The sequence below is a fragment of the Lagenorhynchus albirostris genome, unplaced genomic scaffold (assembly GCF_949774975.1).
Source record: "Lagenorhynchus albirostris unplaced genomic scaffold, mLagAlb1.1 scaffold_241, whole genome shotgun sequence".
Taxonomy (NCBI): Eukaryota; Metazoa; Chordata; class Mammalia; order Artiodactyla; family Delphinidae; genus Lagenorhynchus; species Lagenorhynchus albirostris.
This window is the reverse complement of record NW_026783374.1, coordinates 104,342-120,195: the sequence shown is the minus strand read 5'-3', so window position 1 is coordinate 120,195 and position 15,854 is coordinate 104,342. Positions and strand designations below refer to the sequence as shown.

The 15,854-nt window shown below is 44.1% G+C and overlaps 1 protein-coding gene across 6 annotated transcripts in view; it reads right to left on the bottom strand.

Annotated features, from left to right (window-relative positions):
* Positions 1–724: 724 nt before the first annotated feature.
* LOC132514313 (uncharacterized) overlaps positions 725–15,854 on the bottom strand; it is a 40,924-nt gene continuing 25,794 nt past the window's right edge. The window contains exons 2-3 of one of the 6 annotated variants that reach the window (XM_060138929.1): positions 12,813–13,002; positions 725–1,276 (exon numbers count right to left, since the gene is read on the bottom strand). In XM_060138929.1, coding sequence (XP_059994912.1) covers positions 1,248–1,276; positions 12,813–13,002 — 219 coding nt within the window. In that variant the 3' untranslated portion in view covers positions 725–1,247. Of the gene's footprint in view, positions 1,277–6,770; positions 6,976–12,133; positions 13,003–14,549; positions 15,025–15,854 lie in introns of those variants that run through there. The other 5 variants (XM_060138928.1, XR_009538739.1, XR_009538740.1 and 2 more) reach the window with 5 other exon arrangements.

The following is a 15,854-nucleotide window of genomic DNA, read 5'->3' as shown; positions in this document are numbered from 1 at the left end:
GCGTTAGAATGTAGAGTTCTACGAAGATAGGAACATTGTATTAGTTACAATTTAGTCCTCATAACAAGCCAAGTTCTGAAATCCTGGAAGCTTTCAGTAAATATTTGTTAATAATTGAAAATTTGATAAATTAGTGACTAAGGTATCTTGGATGCTCTCTCTCCTGATGACACATTTATACCATTGATTCCAGACTCACATTTTCTCTTTAGGATCAGATGGATGCTATATGCTCTCTCCCTTGCTTGCATGTTTGTGTGTGTGTGTGTGTGCATGTACACAGACAGGAGCACAGACACACAAATGTTGCAGGCAACATCCCATGCTTTATAGACCCCTACAATACCATGCTTTCACCCATTAGACATCCGTGGACTTTAGAGTTATAATAAATGTTTTTAGGCCAACAAAGTAAAAGCAATTTATCTGAAGAGGAGCCCGACCTTATCAGAAAGCCCCTACCCTCTCCAAATGGAACTCTCCATGTCTGCAATGATTTATTTTATTTTATCTTACCTTATTTTATTTATTGGGGGTATCGTTGCTTTACAATATTGTGTTTCTGGAATGATCTCCCACCTTCTTGATTCTGACATATCTATCTGTTCTAGGTGGGGGAAAAAACATTTTGGATAAAAAATTCTGTTGCAGGAATAAACCCCTGCCTGACTGAATTCTTGGAATTTTCATGGCCGCGTCCACAAATTCTCTAGGACTAGGACACTTGTGAAAAATTAAATTTATTTGTAATTCAATTTTACGTCACGAGAGGCACATTAATAGAAAATATAAATGGAATAGAATAATTGAAGCACCAGATTTTACAGTGTTTTGAGACAGAGGCATTCTCACCTTGTGAGTTCATCAGTGTGCATAAAAGTTAAGGCTCTGCTGAAGTGTGTCCCCCATTTATTACATTAACGGTTCTCTTCAGTGTGAGTTTCTGGTGTATTTAAATATGAGGCTGCAGCTAAACTATCCTCCATGTTTATAACATATATAGGGGTTAACTACAGGGTGAGTTTCTCATGTCATCTAAGGTTACAGCTTTGTCTACAAGCCTTCCTACATTAATGAGACCTGCATGGTTTCACTCCAGTATAAATTATCTTATGTTAGTTCGATGATGAATAAAGGCTGAAGGCTCTTCCAAATTGATTGCAAGCATAGGGTTTCTGTCCTGTGAGAGGTCACTCATGTGGCGTGATAGTTGTGGTCTATGTGAAATCTCCTCATATTTGTTACATTCAGTGGGCTCTTCTCCAGTGTGAAGTCTCTGCTATTGATAAAGAAAGGAAAGACTGTTAAAAGTTTGCTCACATAAAATTCATTTCTTTAGTTCTCTACACGTGAATTCTAGGCTGCTCCCTCAGTGATGGTCTCCAATAACTACCAACACCACCATGTTACTTATATTCACATAGAGTCTCACTTTGCTGAATTCATATAGATTTTTCTAACTTGTAGCCTCTCACTGCCATCGTTTTCTGATTAACTTTTCAGTCTTCTTTATTTTTCAAACACTATATACATGAACTACATTTAAGCAACTGCCCTTTTGAAACTCAAGGTACAGTTTGTTTTTGGGGAAAAATGGTTCCAAATGAAAACTATTCAAAAGCCTCTGCCGGGCCAGCGTTTAAGTCCACTTTCAGTCAGATGGTTGGGCTGAATTCCTCTTACCCTAAGGTCATGTCTCTAATGAGGACAGTGGGGTTTATCCCCATAAACTTACTATTGACCTTCAGGTAAATGGCTTCTTCCTGAAGCTATTGTCTGTGAACATTTTTAAAATGCTGATCTTTAACACAGAGAAAAGGTATGAAATGGAGCAATATATAAAAAATTGGAAACATATTATAGGATATTGACAATTAGAATATATCTTGAAGGGTAAAACAAACGAAAAATAAAATGGGTGGGATGTTGGTGAGATAAAGATTAGGAAAAGCACCGAAAGGGAGGGACTGAAACAATGGGTGCTGCGTTGACGTTTAGCACCAGTAGCCACAGAGCCATCCTTTCCTCTAAGGCCAAGGAATATGCAGAAGGTTAGATTAATAAGATTGATACGTTCACAGAATTGTGACACTATCAGAGGGACTTCTCTACATTGACTTCAACAATATTGCAGAGACATTTCACTCAAAGAAACCTGCAATTGACATTACACCAGTTCTGGAAGAAGTTCACAGTCACATGTCTTGAAAGTCACTGATTCCTAAAAACATGCAGGACATTCTGGTTCAGGCTGCCCACTTTCCCCAAATGTCCAGAGGTGATGGTCGAGGGTGATAGTACTGAGAAAAGTCAGCTGTGTGTTTCAAAAGCTCAAACCTGTTTGACGTCAAGTCCAATGTTCCTCTGGGCTGACTTGGCGTATGCCTTTCAGGTGCATCACAGAGATAGGCACACCCTGAATACAGAGTGACTTTCATGTAAAGGAGCATCACATGAGGGGTGGTGTGAAATAACCTGTACAGTCCACAACAGAATGTTAATTGTGAGCTGACTGGCAATTAAAAAACGTGTACTTGGGAATTCATAAATATCCCTGCTCCCCACTACTTTCAGTTAAATCTACAGACTTAGCACAAGACAGGCAATATATATGTTCCACCACTTATCAGCAGTGATGACAGGCAAAGTATTCCCCAATTCAAACTTCACTGTTCACATGTGGGAAATACCTTAATAACCTCTCAAGAGAGTTGAGTGATTAAATGAGCTGACATGACATGTTTGAACATAACAAAACCCAATAAATAAAAGCTACAGGTGAATTAGTCGCTAAAAAGTCAGAGAGCATTGATGCAATGTCCACCATTTTGTGTGAGTGAACAGACTGTATATACAACTTGGGGTCCGCAGTTGCTGCCTACCTAACCTCAACACAGAGCATGCATTCATCACCAGATAGGAGGACAGACAGGCTCAACTTTACAAGCCAGCGGTCCCGGAGTTGTCAAACTCTAAGATGATCCCCAACTGACCTTTCCTGTGGGTTGAGGTCCCTCTTTCTCTCCTCGTTTCCTGGGACCTCACCACTTTGACTATCATTGTCTCTCCTGTAGCTTCCTCCTGTCTTCCCTGTTCAGAGACTAATCGGAGACTCTCGATGGTTCAGGCCTCTCCAGGGCTTCACATATCGCCACAGTTTTCTAAGTGTTCTTCTACCTACTATATCCTACTCAATGTACCAATTAAGGAAAAAATGCTTTCTGTAAAGTGCTTCCAGTTTCTGAACAAAGGTACCTAAACAGGGGGGAAATGGCTGGTTTGGAACAAGAATGAAAGGGCATATTTTGTTGTGACTTTTTAGAGTTCTCAAAATAGTCAATTGTATTCTCAGAAAATAGATTAAAAATCGGAAAAACAAAGAAAGAAAAAGCAAAATTGGCTCCACTGTCCTCTCTGGGCCAGTCCTGCTGAAGGGCTTCTTCTCTTTCTCCTGTCCCCTCAGCCCTGCATAGCCGTCTAGCCAGCATCTCTGACCCTGGACGTATTCATCTCACCTGTGCACACACCTCCTCCCCTTCCAGACCTTGAACTTCTGCTCTTGCTCATCCCTCCACTTGCGTCCATCACATGACAGAGCTCACTGCATTGCAGACTCGCTTATGGAGTGAGTCACACCCCCGTCAAACCCATGACTGAGCGGAGAGAAATACAACCTCTCATGTGCCCTCTTTACCAACACAGACTTCATGGAGTCTGGAGCACGTCAGTATAAATGTTGGAAAGGAGACGGTTGCTGTATTAGCCCTTGCCGTACTCCATGATCGTCACAGAGATGCCAGACGACAGGACTAGTGCTCAGAGCCTTGACCCGCACGAGGATACACTTAGAGAACTCAGTCCAAGTGGTGACACCTTTCTATCCACTGGAAAGAGAGTTACCACTTCAGGAGAAAGAGCAAGTCCCCAATCACCTGGGGACACATTGCCAAGAACTCAGCTGCTAGTATTCTCTCGCAGAGACACTGTTTACTCTAAGCGGGAAAATCCAAGAAAAGAGAAGAAAGCCATGAGACTTGAATCCTATCTAGAGTTTTTAGACCTAACAGTCATGAAACCATAAGCCTTTACCTGGGAGTGAACAACCACCCCACCTGCAAATGTGAACTGGCCTATGAGAAAAGAGGAGTAATCTTGTTTCCCACGGTCAAACTAAGACGGCTTTGGCTACTGCTTCTCATAAGGGAAATATTAGTTTCCCAAATTTATTTATTAGGAAATAAAAATCAAAGAGTTTTTAAAGGTAATTAACCCATGATATTCCAAGTTATTAGTCAGTTTCCTCCCTCGCCCCAAATGCTAGGAGAACCTCCAGTGCACTGACCCCAGTCTCCTAACATGTGTGCCAATCGTCTTCATTTTTATTCCAAATTAATCAAATCAAGTAATTTCAACATATAGTTATGAAGACCAACAATTTCCATATTCCTCTTTCCATATTCCTTCCAAATTCATCACATTTGCTGGTCAAGATTCCAATCTTGGAGGGCTCCAAGTACCTGCTTCTTCCATGACTGAATCTAACTAGGATATTAAATCTGGTGGGGTTCGCAAATCTCCCAACATCTTTCAAATATCCCTGGACATTGTACTATATCTAGATGATTCAGTCTTATTCTATGCCTCACAAATATTTCAGACCTTCTCCATATCTTTTGATTTTTAATCATTCTCAGTACTTTCGCCACTTTCCACAAAAGGGACCACCTTCTACTAGACAGCTTAATCAGATAATTTGAGGAAATTCTTCAGCTCACTGTCACAAAATCTACAAATATTGCTCACGGTTTATTCCCAAGCCCATAGTAAGAATTGAAGAATCATCTCTTCCTTGGCCAAGCCCAATTTCTCCAATTGTATTCTTTTCTCTCCTGCCTCCCTGGAAACTTCATGTAATTGATTATAATTTAATTATTATTTACCTTGGTATTAAAATACAAATGCTATAAAACCCTAAAAATATCTTCCTTGAATGTTTGATATCATCAAACAACACCAGTCCTTATATAAAGCCACACAAAACCCACAGCCTGATGGACTGTTTGTAGGTTAAACATATTTATATAAAGACTAATCCTCCAGCTGCAATTCTCTTCCCAGAACTGGCCACAATTCACAAAACAGTGAGACCTCCGGCCAAGGCATCAAGACTGGTTTTGGAGGTTTTTAGAATATTAGCCAATTAAAGGAATCTCTTATACTTTCCTTACATGTATCTAAGTGGTTAACGTGTTGAGAAGGAAAAGTTTGTGTTAGGGAAGTTGTTCCTTGATTAGATTTATCCTGATTGGCATCCAGATTAAAGGATTTCTTTCTTTATGATTATACAATATATGAGGTTATCAGATCTATTAACAGGAACCCACAGACAATTCTATGCCTGATTCTATAGAAAGAGACTAAGGTAGTTGTGGTAGTTGCATACTTAAGTAAAGACACAAACACAGTTTTCCCACACATTTTGTTTCTGGTGATTACTAAATAAAATTTTCCCCAGGAGGAATCAAAGTCATTTATTATTCAAAGACTTATTAATTTAAAGATAAATATTTAATTTGATCAAAGAACATTGGTCACAGGACATCTGAGAGTAGATTAGGTTACTGTGTACATGGAATTTCTGTGCATTTACAATTCTTATGTAATAGTCAAGAGAAACTTGCTTTATGACTGTACGTTTCCTTTTCTGCAATTTGTCCAGAGAGGAAAACAGGAAAAAAAGAAAAGAAAAAAAAATGATGAGTAGAGATATCGTGAAATATTACGGGTGTTGCCTGTAGGTTCTATTCAAGACAACAGAGAGAGGAGAGTTACTTAGCTAGTAATTTAAAGAAGGAATCTCTGAGGCACTGCCATTTAACCTGAAAGTGAAGCAGTATAAGTGTAGCTGGAACTATGTATGTGTATATCAGGGAGGAGATGAACAGAGACGAGAGCGCTCATTGTAGAGATAAAATCGATGCTTGGTTCTGTTTGTGTGGTTCTGGGACGTTATGTCAATGACTGAGCCCCAAATAATTAGTGAAGCTGCTATCTGAAACTGCAGACTAGAGGAGTAGTAGTTTTTATTTGGGAAGGAAGTTCCTGGCTTCTGTCTGATATACATTTCATTGTAGGTGTCTGCTTCCCATGCAATTATGGATGAGACCTCAGAAATGAAATCTAGCATTCGTTTTTACGCATTATTATCATAGTGGTAACAGGAGAAGACTGAATAATTATAACAGTTTTCGAAGATGGTGTATATAGTAAAAAGAGAGAAGAGGGCTACAATGGAGTTTTGAGATGTTGAAATAATATTGTTTGAGGAGAACTGTGCACAGTACACTGGCAGGAACTGACTAGTTTAAAGGCAGTGGGGAGTTTGTGATGTCAGAGGACCTTGGAAATATAAATTTCCTGACGGAGGTCATAGTCCAAGTCTGCTTGGGTCCAAGTAAAATACGAGAAACATTCATTGGATTTAATCACGGAGAGATAACTATAATGTTATAAAGGTTTATGTATACGCAAGTCAACAGTAACAGGGAGATCACCCCTAGTAAATCAAACTGTGGGAGGGGTGCCCAGAGATTGTCACTAATCCTGCACTACTCTTTCAGTTTACTTTGGAAGGAGGAAATTCATTGGGCAGGAACTAGAGATAAATTGGTTGAGAGATTTTGTTTCAAGAATGAAGAAACTGAAAAAGATGAAAGGGAATGGACTGGGAAGAGATGGGTGTTCGCTGGTAGAAGAGCTTCAGTTTACAATAATAAAATATCCTCCAGAGAGCAGGAGAGAAGGGGATACATTTGAGAAAAATGGGCTTATCCAGGCGTAGAAATGACTTTCAGTTTAAACAGGAGCGGCATCGCCAATGGGTGAAAATTCAGGAATAGGTGTTGACTTCATGACAGTGAGCTGACACATTTCTTCGAATATTCTACTTCATCTGCATGGTAGGAGGTGAGCACACTGTTGAAAATGAGAGAAGGTGAGAATTTCAGGGATTCAAAAAAACAAGGGGAACATTCGAAGTGTGTGCAAAACATGGGAGAATGGTTTATGATCACGTCCTGGTAGGATGCAGATATTTATAAAACTCATTGGGAGATACGTATGATAGATGCAGCCATAGGAAGCGGAGTCTTTTTGTCATCTCTCATTGGGGTCTTGATCATCAGCTGTGCTGAGAGGTCAGAGGGACCTGAGAATTGTTCCATAAAACTCAGGAGACATGGGAAGGATCGGGAGGCTGGGTCAATGCACTGGAGGATTCCTGTGTTGGGAGAACCTAAGCACGGTAGTCATTGTGTGAACAGACTGGAGGGGAAGTGTTATGATAACGGGGAGGATTCCAACCACTGATTTGATAGGTGACATATCCAGGTGAAACTTGAATCTGGGATCCATACCTCAACACCAGCATATTTAGGAATTTGAGATGCAGAAACAGCCTGAGCTACGTTTGAATTCTAGCTCTGTCATTTTCTAGCTGCATGATCTTCTCACATAAGCAAAATTTCAGAACCTAGCTTATGTTACTTGTTAAAAGGTAACTAATCTATAAGTAACAGGGTTGTACTAAAGATAAATGAGCAAACGTAGGTAAATCTCAATCACAGGGTCTCAAAAGGAATGTTTTCTCTTTTCAGGATCTCAGGGTTGTGATCCACCCCTCTTCCTGACGCATTATCAGTATTTGTCTATGCAGTAGTTAATGATTAACATTGACTTAGGTAGCACTTGACAGTTGACACATACTTTCCTATAGAAAAATTATGAGATGAAGAATGTTTCTCCCCATGACATTTAGTAGGACAGAACTCCACCTACTCTTTCACTAATGTATCTGAAGGTGTCGACTAAATTTCACTCCAAATTAAACTTCACTCTATATTTGATGAGCATGTCTGCCCTGTGTGGATTGTGGTACCCAACAGTGGGCTTATAATGTACGTACTCCTGCTGCTTTCCTGTGCAAGGGGTTTTTAGCCCTGATTTGTGTGACAAGACCTTCCAACAAGACATGAGTCCCTGGATTGTTTTCCCCACTATGAAGTAGACCCAAAGTGGCCTGGCCACATGGTCCAAGGCCATGGAGGGCAGCAATAGGGTTGAGGCCCTCATGTTGCTTGATTCCCACATGGGGAGGAATCAAGGTGACTGAGGGCAAGGGCATCCGGGGTGTGGGGAGAGGGCACAGCAGGGAGGGTGGGGCCTCTGAAGCACTGGGGCGGGTGTTGGAGAAAAAATCCTGGTACGTTTGATCAAGAATTATTTCATGAAACATTTGAGAGTGGTGTTCTTTCTGTGGAGTCAACATTCCCCAACTGATCATTGTGCGGGTTTCCTGCAGTTTGGTGTAACTCCTAGGAACTGAACATTAATGAAATAACTCTGAAAAAGTAGCTCTAATAAAAGTACAACACCCAAGGATTTTCATGTTTTATGTGTAAATGAAAATATTACACTCTTGATTATGTGCAGTAGCCTACACTGCCTTATTGTTGACCCTGGAGAGAGGGGGTTCACCATATCTACACATGCCCGGGGGTTAGGTGGTAGAGCTCATTCCCAGGTGAGTGGCTGGGGATTCATGCCTGGAATGCCTAACAATGCTTTAAATGCCTGGATTCTCTTGGTTGCTTTCCCTTTCCTCATCTTTACCTGCTCAGTTTTTCATCTGGCCCTGCATAAGTATGCAGAGGCGGACAAGTGTTGGCTGAGTTCCTTACAATGAAACAACAGGTGAGAAGAGACTTATTTTTATTCTTGAATTGGTCCGTCTTTTGCCAAATGGTCAGGTTTCTCCTTTTGGCCTGGATCTTCTAAGTACACCCATGAAATGCCAGTTATGTTCACCACCCTGTTAGGGAGACTGATGTGGAAATAATCTCCTTCCGTCATTCACACCCACTTGTTCCAGACTCCATTAATGCTGTGACGTCACAGAACACATGGGAGAGATTTTCACTAAAAACAATAAATACAGCCCTTAGCCTCAGTAAAGAAAAATTCCCTAATTACCATGTGAATGACTACAACAGCCTTAGGTGTGTGGTGAACACAGGTGATAGTAATGAGAGAAACAAGTTTGTAGACCCAGGGTGGGGGTGGGGGGGTGGGGGGGTGGAGCAGATATTAAAGGTGCTGGGGTGGAGGTGGATGCTGGACAATAAAGAGTAATGAGGAATTGTTTACTATTTCTAATTTTTAAAATATTAAGCTTTTTATAGACTATATTTGAACATTTTTAAGTCTACAAAAGAAGATAAATAAAATTTCCTTCCTTCACAATAACTCAATTATCCTATGTGTACTTTTCTTTTTAAAGAGTTTCCTATTTATTTATTTATTATTTATTTTTGGCTGTGTTGGGTCTTTGTTTCTGAGCACAGGCTTTCTCTACTTGCTGCGAGTGGGGGCTACTCTTCGTTGAGGGGCACGGATTCCTCATTGCCGTGTCTTCTCTTATTGCTGAGCACGGGCTCCAGGCGCGCATGCTCAGTAGTTGTGGCTCACGGGCTTGGTCGTTCCGTGGCACGTGGGATCCTCCCAGACCAGAGATCAAACCCATGTTTCCTGCATTGGCAGGTGGACTCTCAACCACTGCGCCACCAGGGAAGTCCCTCCCTATGTGTTCTTCACCTTTGTTCAAACTTGAAAATTGAATGTAACATATGCAGATTATTCTTTTCTTAATTGTAACTGTGTATTGAGGAGAAAGTGTATGATAGACAGAATGAAATGTAGGGCACTGGACAGGAAATGACACATTAGGGAGTTCGAAGCCCTCACTCCCCGCCAGTAACATCAATACAGCCACCAGGGTTTGTCAGCACAGGGGACCCAAGAAGTGGCAACAATGATCTCTTTTCTGCTCCCACCACTCTCTGACCTGGCAGGAGTACGGATTACCTGCCGATATGTGTGTGTGCGTGTGTGTTTCTTTTTTCTTGATGCCACAGCTGGACTTGCTGATTGAGCCTGCGTGTTTTAAGAAAGCAACAGCCATGTTGCGCTAACAATACAGTGGACCCTCCGTCGCTCTTGTGTCTTTGGGAGTTGAGTGCACACAAAATTTGTATGATGGATCCAGGCGCGAACTTCCAGTTGTCCTCTTGGCTCATACCTGCTATGTCAGGGGAATGTTCTTCCCTTGGGAAATCAGCTCAAAGCTTTTGGAGAGAAAGGCTGCACTGGTGTAGGTTGGGGCCAGCAACCTTCGGCATGGACGACTGGGCAAACCAAGTGAATTTCTAAGGGTTCCTGATATGAGGAAAGAGGCTGAGGACATAGGGAGGCCAGGCCTGCAGAGTGAAAGTTCTTCTTGCCTGTAGGTAGCTCTGGGTGTGGGTGGAGGAGAGACATTGAGGGACTGAGATGCCAGCTGCCTGTCCCAGGACTGCAGAAGGAGGGGGCAGAAAAGCAGAAAGTGTGGCTCATGTTTGTTTCTGACACACTCATCGTTCTGGTTCTTGACCCCAGGCTGTAAGGAGGAATTTACTCTTGTTTTGCAAAGTTGCTTTACCTATTCCAATCCTCTACTTTTCCATTTACTCTTTTCAAAAGATATATATAAACTCGCTATTTTCATTAAACAGCTTGTCATCAACATTTTTTCCAAGTCAATACCTATACATCTAGCTCATTTTTTTTAAAAAAATCAATAAACCAAAGCACAAAGTGATAGTACTGTATTGTCTGAATGTACTTGAAATTTACTTACCTGGTCCCTCTCATTGGCTGTTTTCTAAATGTTCTGTTCTTAAGTAATACTGATATCAATGTTCTTAGTACACATGTATTTGCACAAATGTTCCCACCTACCCACTTCTTGTCATTTGACTTTGCTTGTGAAATATGTAAAGATCAATTAGGTGGTCAAGTTATCAATCGTTTCCTTTATGGCTTCTGGGCCCTGGTTTTGATGTTTTAGTAACATCTCCACTCTGCAATTACAGAATAAAATGTCGTCCGTGTTTTCTATTGGTACGTTCATGGTTTCAGCTTACAGTTCACGCAGTCCATCCCCCTGCAGAATTTTCCTTGTTTACAGCGGCCGGCGGCCCAGGAATTGCGTGAAGAGCACGTCTCTTTCGCGGCAGCCTCCCGGCACCATCCTCCCAGCTCCTCGTCTCCCGTCTGCTGCCGGGGTCGCGCCGTGTCGTGCCGAGCCGGTCGCTAGCTCCGAGGCGGACTCCCCGAGACGAGCTCGGACGTTTGGGCGGCCGGCACTGCACCCTCGCCTTTCGGCGATCGGGATCCGGCCCAGGGACGTTCGAGCCGGTGGTCGGGCGCCACCTGGCGGCCGCTTTTATATCGTCCCTTGTCTCCGGAGCTTCGGCGATCTTCGCGAGGGCTGACATTCGGACGCCGGGCGCGAGGCAGCGTTCCGGGAGCCCGGCTACGCCTGTGGCGACTGTCCCGGTGTTCCCGGGGCATGGGCTCCTCCTGCGTTCGCTGGAGATTGGGTGTGTAGGTTTACGAGGTTGTGATCGTTGCCTCGCTCCCCAGTAAGATGTGAGGGCTGCCTAGCTTGGTCGACCAGCAACCGCCTCTTCTCCTCCAGCCACGAGAACTAAGCGGACTCGACCCTACCTGGGTCGCCCGCCGCGTTGTGTAGGGAGAGGTTCTTGCGAGCCCTCCGGAGCGCCTGAGGCTCGATGGTCCGTCCTTCTGAGTCACTTTAGGAGCGTTCATTTTCTACCACTTCGGTCCACGAGCGTCCCACTCCGGACGTGGGGAACGCACCGGGCACGGGCGTTGAGGCCGCTGGAGGGCCCGATGTGCTTGTTGTCTGGCGCGCTTGGGTCCCGGTCTCCGGGGCATGGGCGCATGCTTCTTTCGGGGGTTTGGACGGGCAGACATGCCTATTGTGAGGACGGCGCTGCGCTCCCTTAAAGTCGTTGAGTGGTGGGTCTGGGCGGTTCGACCGGCACTCCCTTGTGTCCCTTGCGCGTGAAACGCCCACATTGAAGCACGTGGTTAAGAGGGGGTATCCATCCCCGGAGTCGTCCGTGTGGCCCGGTGGTCGTACTTCCGCTTGCCAAGTGTCGCCTGAGAGGTTCTAAGTCTCCTACGGACGTGGACGCCGCCAAGTTTCCGGCGGTCTTCTCTCTCGATCCCCTTCGCCCTTATTCCCAAATTTGTTTTTCTCCGCAGTGGGTAGGGCCCGAATGGCGTAACGAGGAGGCACTGGAAGTGCGACCCCGGCCTTCACGTCCTCCTTCCCACGGGACCGCCACGCCCCGTCCAATAGGACGCCCGGTGCTGCTTCTTGGCCGCCTTGGGAAAACGGTGCGTCCCGCTCCCGTCGCCGTGGTGGAGCTCCTCCCATGCGGCTACTTTCTCCGAAATCCGCGAAAAGCGGTCATGCGGCTCCGCAGACGGTATTCCCCTGCAGGCCGAAGTGCGTCTAAGGGGGAGCGCCCGGCGTCCCCACTTCTGCTGGCTTCGTCGGCGAAGCGCTTGTGTGGACCAGGTCTCTCACCACAGGTGACAGCAAGGACAGTCGCGGGCGAGAGGGGAGGGCGCTCCAGGCGCAGCCACGGTTCCGCTTGTGGCTTGGTGGTCGGAGAAGCCTAACAAATGTGGAAATGGGGAGCTGCCTGGGGCGTCTGGTGATGGTCGTGAGAAGGCACGAGGCGATGCGCGGTCCTGGGTGGGCGCGGTTGTCAGAGGCTCCTCGTGAGAATCTCGTACCGGAATGGCCTCTGAACGCGCGTGTGGACGAGGAGACAACCCGTGGAGAGAAGTGGTACCTGCGGTGGGCCAGAGGGCATGAGTTCGGACGGGTGGAGGCGCACCTTCTCTTCCGTGCCATGCAGATCTGTCCCGGTGGTTTTTCCTCCATTTGGTTGTTACCTGGCGTCCGCTGCTGCAAGGACGACTAGATGACCATACAGCGTTGTCGTGGCAAGAAACAATTTCAGTGACTTGAGAATTTGTTCTGAGATCCACTAGTGTAGACACTGGCGAAGTGAGAAATTCTGAGATCTACAGAATTGAAAATTACTATTGTCGTTACTCAACAGCATTGTAATTACCATTGTTTGTAATTAGTGATAAAACTGAGTAAGGTTGAGTCACACAGTAGCTGACTAATTGGGGATGATCAAAAGGGGGTTTTCAGTATTTCTAAATCCTGCTAAATGGGCAGAGGGCAAGGTGGAGACAGCAGGTATGTGCCAGGTAAGGCTGTGACGGGTGTGAGAATAAAGAGAGGTGTTGAGCAGATTATGGAGGGTTTCTGAATGGTACAAGAGGCTGGAAAGCATTCTTAAAGATATGTGGGGGGACAGATCTGGTAAGTTGCAGTTTACAGAAAGAGAAAGGCTCATTGCTAGTCTCCACAAAGGGTTCAGTAACTGAGTATCTTATCAAATGCTCTGTTAACACTGCAGTTTATAAATCCTTTAGAAACATACCCTACACATTTGCTAGCAGCAGAATTATGCATTGCTGCAGTTTGTAATATAAACAGATTATTGAATATCAGCATGCATCCCAACGTGGATTGGCAAAGTGCATTATAGTACGTCATCCATTCAGTGCAGTGTCCTGCAGGAAACGATGTCTTGATAGAGGATAATTTGCAAGATACTGTCAAATGAATAAAAGCAAGCTATAACAGCACCGTGCCTAGTGTTCTACTATTTGTGTTTTTAATTAGGGTGCCAAGGAGAAATGTATATTCATATTTGCTTGTATGCACATAAAGACACTCTGGAAGTTTGCCGTGGGAAACCAGATACATGGCTACCTGTGGAGGGCAGGGGCTCCTGAGCAAAGGGGGGGGAGGCGGTGCAGGGCACAATGTAATGCAATTTTCAGGACCTTCAACCATGTACATGTATTACAACCTCTCTAGAAATCCAAGAAATTGAATTTTTTAAACCTCCAAGGATTAAAATTCATTTACTATTTCTACCGAGTACATGTCAAGTTTGTTTCACCATGGAGCTATGCCTTCTCTAAAATGTCTACTCAAGCCTTCCATGGTGATTTTGACTATTTTCCCTTACTTTGGTAGCAGACAAAGAAAACCAGGGGAATCAACGGTTGTGTAGTTCATCAGCCCCTGCAGTGGCTCCCCTGCGTTTTTCTTTCAAATACTTTATACACTGTGTTTTTTGGTGCTATTTTCATAAGTTTTATTTGCAAGAAAGAGGATAGAGGAGAAATAAAGCTGTATTAGGGTTTTGCTACGGTTGCCAGACCAAGATAGTGTAGACTGGGAGGCTTAATTTTCTCACAGCTCTGGAGGCTTTGAGTTCAAGATCAAGGTGTCTACAGGTTCATTTTCTTCTGAGGCCTCTCTCCCTTGATCGGAGGTGGCTGCATTCTTGCTGCATCCTCAGATGGACATAACTGTATGAGCTGAGTGTGCATGGCTGTGTCCTAATCTTCTCATAGGGGCATAGCTCTGGATTAGGGCTCACCAATATGACCCACTTTAACTTCATCATCTCTCCTAAGGCCCTATTCCCAAATACAGTCACATTCTGAGGTAGAAGGGTCTGAACTTCAATATATGAACTTACAGGGTTTCAGTTCAGACCTGAAGGAAAGCCGCTCCCCGTTGGTTGAAGCAGAAATCTCAGAGGAGAGAGGAGTCTTCCCACATGGCCTAGAACTTCTTGACACAGCCAATTCATGACCCATAAGCCTGATACCGTGGTTTCGCATGTCTCTGTGACAGAGAGTGGAGGTCAGGGAATGACTAAGGAATTATGTCCTCAGTACATTGTCACTAAATATTTCTGCCTTTTGGAGGCCAGGTGTTCACAAAAGTAAAGAAGTTATGTTTTGCTCAGCAAGTTCTCGGCCTTGGAAGTACACAAGGCACTGAGGAATCAGCCTAAGTGTCTCCCATATCCTGAGCAGGCCACGGACACAGGAGCAGGAGACAGCCATTAGAGGCCACAACCTTGCTGGGAAGCAGGTGCATCACCAGTTTAGCTCAATCAGATCTATGTTCTAGGTGCTGAGCTTGAGGAAGGCGTCAGTCCTGGGACACTGTGGACATGATGCAGAAAAATTACCTTAAACCCTGAGTCCTACTTAAATAGAAAAACTGTGAGATATTAATTCTTATTGCCTCCACTGAGCTATAAACTTGGTGAAGGTGGCTATGTTATACGTTTCACCTCTTAGTCTCCAGAAAATTCCACATGCTGGAATCCTGGAGACTCTCAATAAATATTTGTTACTTTAATGTGTGGTGTGGGAGAGAGCTACCTGATTTTTCTTGAAGAGTCTTGTCCTATGATAATTTACAAAATCCAGAACACTTGCGAGATATGTTCTCCCTTAAGTATCTGATGGATACTGTGGACCCTCCACCTAGTAATGCACATGCACAGACACAAACACATTGCTGCAGTCGGCCTCAAGTGTTCTATTTCCCTCTTTTCAAGCTCATAGACCAACCCTTTAGCCTTCTATATATATGGGCTTTATACTCGTTTTGTGTGTGTGGGTGTGTGCATACATCAAGAAAGAAAAAGTTAATGGATTTGAAGGGAGAGAACACATCATGTAGCTCCTGCCCTCTCTCAAGCCAACCCGACAGCAGATAAACTTAGGACATAGGCATTCTCCACGAGGACCGTCTCTTTTCCCCAGGTCTTTATTTTTCTTTATTTTTAACATCTTTATTGGAGTATAATTGCTTTACACTGGTGTGTTAATTTCTGCTTTATAACAAAGTGAATCAGCTCTATAGCCTGGTCCTCATTGATTAGCACCATTCTCATTGGAGGAAGAATGGAACTCGGGAGGGGGACCAAGTCCCTCTGACTTCCCTGGCTCAGGGTGCAGAGGGTGGGAGGGGTGCCCCAGCCCCT